Consider the following 7770-nt stretch of genomic DNA (forward strand, 5'->3'; position numbering starts at 1 on the left):
AAAAAAAAAAACAAACCAACAACAATCACACAAATGATATGTTAGCCTCATTTAATTTTAGTTAAGTAAACTCAAAAAATTCTAACAGATACCTGGTGCCTAGAATACAGTTGAATAACTATTAAAAGACAGATGATGTAATATTTATGTATAGGTTGGAGAAGGTTGTACGGGGTTTGAAGAATCACTGACTGTTTTTAAATCACTGCTTAAAACTTATTTTGTTAATTCCCTTTTGCTGTGTTATGCTTATTACACTGCTTTGAGAAGATGCAGTGTATTCATGTAATTTTCTGGTAATGAGTAACTTCTGATTTCTATCTCACCAGTAACGGTCATGTAAATGTTCTCCATGTGAGGTGTTTTGTGACCTAGAAATGTTGCTTGTCGCGTCCTCCAGGTGACCGATGAGAAGCTGAAGAAAATGTGGATTACAGTTGATGCTCAATCTCACCAGAAAGATGATGTGAAGAGAGAAACGGTTTACTGCCTGGACGATGACAATGAGACAGAGGTGCAAAAGGACGACATCATCCAAGGTATGGAGGACCATTTCAAACAGAGTTTAGTTTTGCGTTTTCCCACTACCGTACTTTCCGCACTATAAGGCTCACTTAAAATCCTTTAAATTTCTCAAAAATTGACAGTGCACCTTATAATCTGGTGTGCATTATGTATGAATTCTGGTTGTGCTTACTGACAGACGGACTCTGAGCTCAGGTGATCATTTAAGTTCACTTTTTTCTGCTCCCAGGTTTTCGTTATGGAAGTGACATTGTTCCCTTCTCCAAGGTCGATCAAGAACAGATGAAGTACAAGCACGATGGGAAGTGCTTCGCTGTGCTGGGATTCACCAAACAGAGCACGGTAGTTTACTTTTCTGTGAAGACACAGATCAATTTGGGGTTGCAACAGGAGGGGCATCCAGGGAAAAAATGCAAACATGCAGTGCTTTGGCAACCCCGAGTGAGTAAAACTGAAAGTAGCTTTATTGTCTAAGGCTGAGGCTGTTTTTGTTTCTGTTCTTTCAGATACGTCGTAATCAGTTTATGGGTTCTCAAATCATCAAAATCTTTGCTGCGAGGGATGATGAGGTAAGAATGGAGATAAATGCTACACGGCTGTTGAATACATGTTGATACTGACATGTATTGTCAACTTTGTGCTGCGTGAGCAGCATGCAGGAGTGGCTCTGTCGGCTCTTATCCGCGCGCTGAATGAACTCCAGATGGTGGCTATTGTACGTTACGCTTTTAACCGCATCAGCAACCCTCAGGTGGGCGCAGCGTTCCCCTGTATCAAGCAGGACTCTGAGGTGAAGAGCACGCTTTCCTTTATGTATATATTCACTACATTTGTGGCTATTAGCACAGGGCTAACGATGCTTCTCTCACCCTTTGTAGTGCCTGATGTACATCCAGCTGCCGTTCATGGAAGACCTCAGGCAGTTCACGTTTCCTTCTCTTGAAAACAAAAAGTTTACTCCATCAGGTACCGTTTCTCTATTTTAGGGGATAGGGCTGGGCCATATCATACCGTTCACGGTAATATTGGTATAATGTTGGGCAATGATAAGAAAATGAAATATCGCAATAGAATATGGGTAAAACGGGCATGCGCAGTGCCTTTGTTTTCATACGCACATGGCGGCGACGGAGAATGAGAAGAGCGAAAGCAGATCGTTGAATGAAACGGATGAAACAGAATTGGTTTGTAAAAATGCTGCAACTTCAGTGGTGTGGAACTGGTTTAGCTTTCGTCCGTCAGATACACAACAAAGCACTGTTTTTGGTAGAGCATGCTAGCGGGCCGTCGTTGTTGCTGTGTTTTTTGGAAAATACGGCGCACTTAAAATCAATCCTTTGATTTTTCTGAAAATCGACAGTGCCCCTTATAATCCCGTGTGCCTTATGTATGAATTCTGGTTGTGTTTACTGACCTCGAAACGATTTTATGTACACGGCGCTCGAAAATCTGTCAAATGTTTTAGTACGACTTTGCTAAGCTACGAAGCCGCACCGCTTGATGGATTGTCGGAGCATTACGGCTATCGTAGGCAGGAGCCTGGCGGAGTGATACGTACTGTGCTTCAACATAATATTACCGTATTGTGTGTGTATAACCTCTTTTTAAGTTTTGTGGATATTATACATGGTTATGCTGAGGATATGTCAGCCAATTTCCACTGGAAATGCCTTTTGGTTAAACTGTCAGCAAGGAATTTGCATTTGCACTGTTAAATTTTTATATAACTTTAATGCACATAAAAAACAGCTGCTTGTTTAAGTGAAAATACATTGATGTTGGGGTTTTTTTGCACTAATAAAGTTGTGGAGTTGTAAAGTATTTTGTCTAGTGTCAATTATATCGTCAGTTATATGCAAATTTTCAAATCTACATCGTGATAAATATTTTTGGTCATATCGCCCTGCTCCATTAGGGGATTTGATTTGTCACTTTGCAGATTCTCCGCAGTCTTCATATAATAAAAACATTAATTTCTGTGCCACGTACGCGTCACATCTGTAATTTATGATTGCTGCTGCTATTACTTAAAGATTGTCTTCTGTATTCCTGGATGATTAATTGAATTTTTATTTCAGTTACAGTTTTAACGCTCATATGATTATGCAAATAAGGAAATGTAGATAAATCAGTTGCTTAATTATTTGGTATTTTGGTCATTTTTGTTTTGTCTTATGCTATAATTCAAGCGCAGTCCTTTTCTTTACAGTGGTATGCCACCATCTGGCCTTAAAAACCTAAACTCATCAAATGTGTAGTTCAGCTCAAACCATTATGAAGATAAGGGACTCTTTTTGTTTCAAGAAGATCTGTAAAAGTCAAAACAAGCTCTGTAGATGGAGTCTGCAGCTGTGTGGGTCTCCATATGCCACGTTTGCACCCACAGATTTTTTGCGATTGAGGTTTGGGGGGTCGACAAAGTTGCTTGTGAGAAGGCCTTCACTGTCAAAAATATTCGCTAGTCTTAAGTTTCCCTACTGAACAACCATGTCACGCCCCCCCCCCCCAAATTATATTTAAAGGTCGAGTGAATCTGCTGTTTAATTATACTTTTTTGGCTGTGAGTTTTGCCAAGATCGTCTTACTCTGCAAGTACATTTGAAGTTTTGCAAATTACTCTGCTTTAAATATTATGTATTGGTAAAAACAGAAATGATGAACTTTTGTCTATTTTGAAAGCAAGATGTCTCTAATATCACTGAAAAACGGCCTCAGTGTGCAGGCCTAATGTTTCTGCAGAAGAGATAAAGTGTTCTTTCAGTTCAAGCCAACGTTTTAGTGCATAAGCATAAATCACTGTACACAAACATCTGAAAAAAGTCATGGTTTATATTGGCACAGATTCAGGATTGCTGGTCTAATAACTGTGGCCCCACAGTTCTATGATATTGACTTCATTCGACTTGCACTGTATAGTGTAAATGAGATTAAGATGTAACCTTGAATGAGCCGTCATTGTCGTGTGATTGCTGTAGATGCTCAGCTGTCTGCTGTGGACTCTCTGATTGACTCCATGATGTTGGTAGAAGAAGATGAGAACGGAGAACAAAGAGACTTGTTCAAGCCCCATCGCATTCCCAACCCTGCCTTCCAGAGGCACTTCCAGGTACTGCAGTCCAGATTGCAATAAAGAGATTTAGTGTGGTCTCCTTTTACTTCTGAGTAAAGGAGGCAGATTGCAACTTTTTTTGAAGAAGATGTGGAGTGTTATTTCAGCTTAGACGAAAAAGCTTTCATCTGTCTGACTACAGCTCAACAAGCTAGTAATTGACTATTATTTAGCCAGAATTGCTTCCTGCTCAGTCTCTGTTTGGCTCACCTCTCCTACCATCATTTTAGTGTCTGCACCATCGGGCAGTAAGCCCCGGTACCCCTCTTCCTCCGATAGAGCCATGGCTGAAAGCTGCTCTTGATCGTCCTGAGGTTATTACAGAACGCTGCCAGGATCCACTTGACGTGGTGAAGAGGAAATTTCCTCTCACTGAAGTGGAGAAGAAAAAGAAGCTTAAAACTAGTGCTCAGATTTTTGGCAAAGAGTAAGTTTAGCTTCTGTGACGTGGTGCGTCATGGACAATAATGCATATTGGAAAGGATTATATGACTTATGCTGTTTCATTTCACGGTAGTCTGTTGCAAGATTCATTTACATTTACTGGTTATAAAAATGTTAAAACAACAACAAAAAAAGCAGGATTGACTTTCAAGATATTAACAAGTTGCCATTTTTCATTTGAAGGTCAGAGGAGTCCGAGGCAAAGAAAGTAAAAGAAGACGAAGCAGAGGAGTATAACTTGGCCGACATTGCTGAAGGCTCTGTTACCTCGGTGAGAATCAGGGGGAGGGCTGGACGACTTAATAATCCTAGGAGATGGGCCCGCTGTGGTTGTGCTGCAGCTAGCCTCCTCCCCTATGAATATTTTTTCAATCTACATACAAAGGAACTAAAAGAGGAGACAAATAACAGAAATTAAGTCACACCTGCTCCACTTTGTCCACCATATGTCCCTCCCGCTGGTGCACTTCGCCCCTTTCATGCTTGCTTTTATGCAAGCTCGGTCCTTCCTGTTTGTCTGTCCTATCAGGTACTTAAATGGCTCTTCTTCCATCCTTCCAAAAAACATGCTGTCTTTTGAGATGTGGCAGTATTTTCTGTTGGTGGTTGGGCATTTTGATGATAAAGCTCACTGAACCATTATAGGGAGGAAAATTAGTTTAAGATAAAGTTGTCACATGAATATATTTCCAACACATTGTTCCAGCAGATTGTGTAAAGGCTACAGGGCCTCTTTTATCCAGGACAGTTGATCTCTATTATAAGAGAGGCTGAAAATTTCTTCTACAGCATGGATGAATTAAGTCTTTGGATCTTCTTGATCACATGATAACAGCATCAAGATAGTGGCTTAACAGTTAAACTTAAGTATTTCTGAACATATAAAATGCACAAATGTTCAATTTTGCCGTCTCGTGGAGTGGTGAAGTATCCTGAAAACACCTGGATCCACATGGATGGATATGACAGAAGTTATTCAGATATTCTCGTCAACAAACAAGCAGCAGGACATCACGCAATGTCCTTGATGGAGATAACTATTATCTGTTCTGGATAATCATCAATTTTTTAACTGACACGTTTTAAAACTTCCATTTCATTCCCTAACCAGGTGGGAAGTGTTGACCCAGCTCGAGACTTCCGCGCTTTGATCAAACAGAAAATTCTTCCGTTCGGAGAAGGTGAGCTCCAGAATTTATTTATTTATTTATTGATTTATTAATTTTTTTCCTGCCAGTACTATAAACCGTAATCACTCATGTACAGCCCCTGTAATTATGTTTATCTCTTTGTTTGGTTGCGGTGACCCTTATGTCCTTCCAGTCTGCCAGCAGCTGACTCACAGGATAGAGCAGTTGCTAAGCAACAAGAACACACAGTACTACATGAAAAGCATCACCTGTATCCAGGCTTTCAGAGAGCAATCCGTTAAGGTAAATAAACATTCACATTGCTCTTCCTTTGGAGGAGCGAATGATGATGCGGTGTTTGCTGTTGGTTTGGCGTTTTTAGGATTATGAGCCTTAATAAGATTATGACTCTGTTTCTTTTCTTGAACACACAATTATTTGCTTATGTGTCTGTATGTAGATTAGAGTTTTTTTCAAGACTGTTAAATGGAATTTAAATGTTTTATCTTTCGTACTCAGCTGGGAAATGCTGAACACTACAATAGCTACCTTCAGTCCCTGAAAGGAAGCATCCCAAACAGAGGACTAGAGGTGTTCTGGGAACTGCTCGTTCAAGGTATGATACGCCTTTTTACTTAGAGCTGTGGTGTTTCTCCCAACTTCGCAATATCTAACCAAGTCAAGAACACTCAGAAGGAAGTAGGTCCAATCAAGAGATGCCTTCATGAATGGAAAAACGGAGGGTTTACAACTTGGTTTTGTCTTCTTATGCTCAAGAAGAGGATGGCCAAATTAGACTTTGACAGGAAGCACCTAACAGTGCCTGCAGAGTTCTTTGGACAGATGAAAACAAGATTAATTTGTACTACAACGAGGGACAGGTCATACCACATCATCTGTCAAACACAGTGGAGGCAGTCTTATGCCGGTGGTCACTTGTTGATTGATGATGCGATTGCTGATAGAAACAGAGTGATCAGTTCATTATCTCTGCTCAGATCCTGTCAAATGCTGAAAACTGATTGAAGAGCAAATTGCAAAAAAAGCAAACTGCAAAAGCAACCCAAGTTTCCCAAGGGAAAGAAATGGGATAAGTCTACAATGGCCACATCAGTCACCATGTCAGTCACTCATTAAAGCAGATTTTCGTTCTTAAATACAAAACTGAAACCAGACAGACCAACAAAAAAGCAGCAACTGAAGGTTGTTGAGGTGAAGGTGTAGCAGATCATCTCAAGGGAGGAAATATAACATTTAGTGATGTCCAAAGCTTCTAGACTTCAATCTATTGGCTGTAAAGGATTTTCAGTATCGAAAACAATCCTTATATTTAAAATTATGTTAGTAAACCAGGTAGTTTTGATTTTTTGAGTTAGTTTTAGAACCGAGGGCCTGTATATTTAAATAATTGCAATTCCTAAACTGTTAATTCATAAAAACTAGGAAAATTGTTTAAAGAAACATTGCAAACCTAAAATATTCTGATGAAAATAGTGATTTTTTTTTTCATTTTATTTCTTTGCGGGGAGAAAAAAAAGTTGTGCCTCAAATTCAGGCAGTTTGTATCTAACATTGAGTTTGATCAACAGATGGTTTAACGCTGATCAGCAAGGATGAGGTGGAAGGAAGCTCGGTCTCCAAAGCCGAAGCTAATCAGGTGACTTTAATTTGAATTTGGTACACGTATGAATTTGAGATGATCTTGAGTCTCTTTCTTTGACTGAAACTGTTTTTTTTTTTTTCTCAGTTTCTGGTTGCTGAGGAGAAGAAAGAGGAGGCAGCTCCTGCACCAGTTGAAGATACTGGAGATGTTGATGACTTGGTAAGCGTGCAGTTTTTATTTCTGACATTTCTTTATTTTATTTAAATACGTGTTTATGTAACTGTTGTGACTCGAATGGTGTTAAAACCATTTCCTGTGTATCTACATGGGGCGTGTGTGATGTGTTGAGCTCTCAGATATAAACTCTTAGGGTTTGCATGCTTTTTTTTTTCCTCTCTGTGCAGCTGGATATGATGTAAAGAGAAAAAAAGATGGAAGAGGAGTGTTTGCGGTGGACTCCAGAGAAATTAAAAGAATGCACGCTCTCAGTCCAGCCAGACCAAACCAGTTCAGCCGTCCATTGTTCCTTCACTCCCACTTGGAGTCCTGCCATACTTTGTAACTCTGCACTTAATGGATCAACTGTGGTTTACACATGCTGTCTAAAAGTACTTCACTTTAGAAATTACAAAAAATATTCCGCATACTTCAGGCAAAGGCTTTCTGCGTTTTGTTTGAGATTTTAAAAATTACTGCAGTTCTTGTGAGTCTTAAGGTGGTACTTATGTAGTAATTATGGCTACAGTATGCACTGAAAAATAAAGAAACCCTTATAGACTTTACAGAAGACAGAAATGCAGTGCCCAACAAACTGACAGTTTATTATGAAAAATCATTAAAAGTCTTATGGTTGATTAAGAGCGCATGACTTGCATTATATTTTTGTGTATGAAAATACTGATTGATCTTCTGACAAGATGTAGCAAAGCACAATGCTGTGACATCATTTGCAAATTATA

The 7770-nt window shown here is 39.5% G+C and overlaps 1 protein-coding gene across 1 annotated transcript in view; it reads left to right on the forward strand.

Moving 5' to 3' along the window:
- The window catches only part of xrcc5 (X-ray repair complementing defective repair in Chinese hamster cells 5), a 12106-nt gene extending 4430 nt beyond the window's left edge, over positions 1-7676 (forward strand). Inside the window, exons 8-21 of the mRNA XM_005918291.3 lie at positions 401-539; positions 755-867; positions 1032-1094; positions 1178-1315; positions 1404-1491; positions 3501-3631; positions 3865-4061; positions 4262-4349; positions 5190-5259; positions 5402-5511; positions 5728-5824; positions 6798-6865; positions 6956-7030; positions 7216-7676. Coding sequence (XP_005918353.1) covers positions 401-539; positions 755-867; positions 1032-1094; positions 1178-1315; positions 1404-1491; positions 3501-3631; positions 3865-4061; positions 4262-4349; positions 5190-5259; positions 5402-5511; positions 5728-5824; positions 6798-6865; positions 6956-7030; positions 7216-7230 — 1392 coding nt within the window. The 3' untranslated portion in view covers positions 7231-7676. The remainder of the gene's footprint in view (positions 1-400; positions 540-754; positions 868-1031; positions 1095-1177; positions 1316-1403; positions 1492-3500; positions 3632-3864; positions 4062-4261; positions 4350-5189; positions 5260-5401; positions 5512-5727; positions 5825-6797; positions 6866-6955; positions 7031-7215) is intronic.
- Positions 7677-7770: the final 94 nt, after the last annotated feature.

Source organism: Haplochromis burtoni, unplaced genomic scaffold (genome assembly GCF_018398535.1).
Source record: "Haplochromis burtoni strain Fernald_Lab_line unplaced genomic scaffold, NCSU_Asbu1 Contig_29, whole genome shotgun sequence".
Classification (NCBI taxonomy): Eukaryota; Metazoa; Chordata; class Actinopteri; order Cichliformes; family Cichlidae; genus Haplochromis; species Haplochromis burtoni.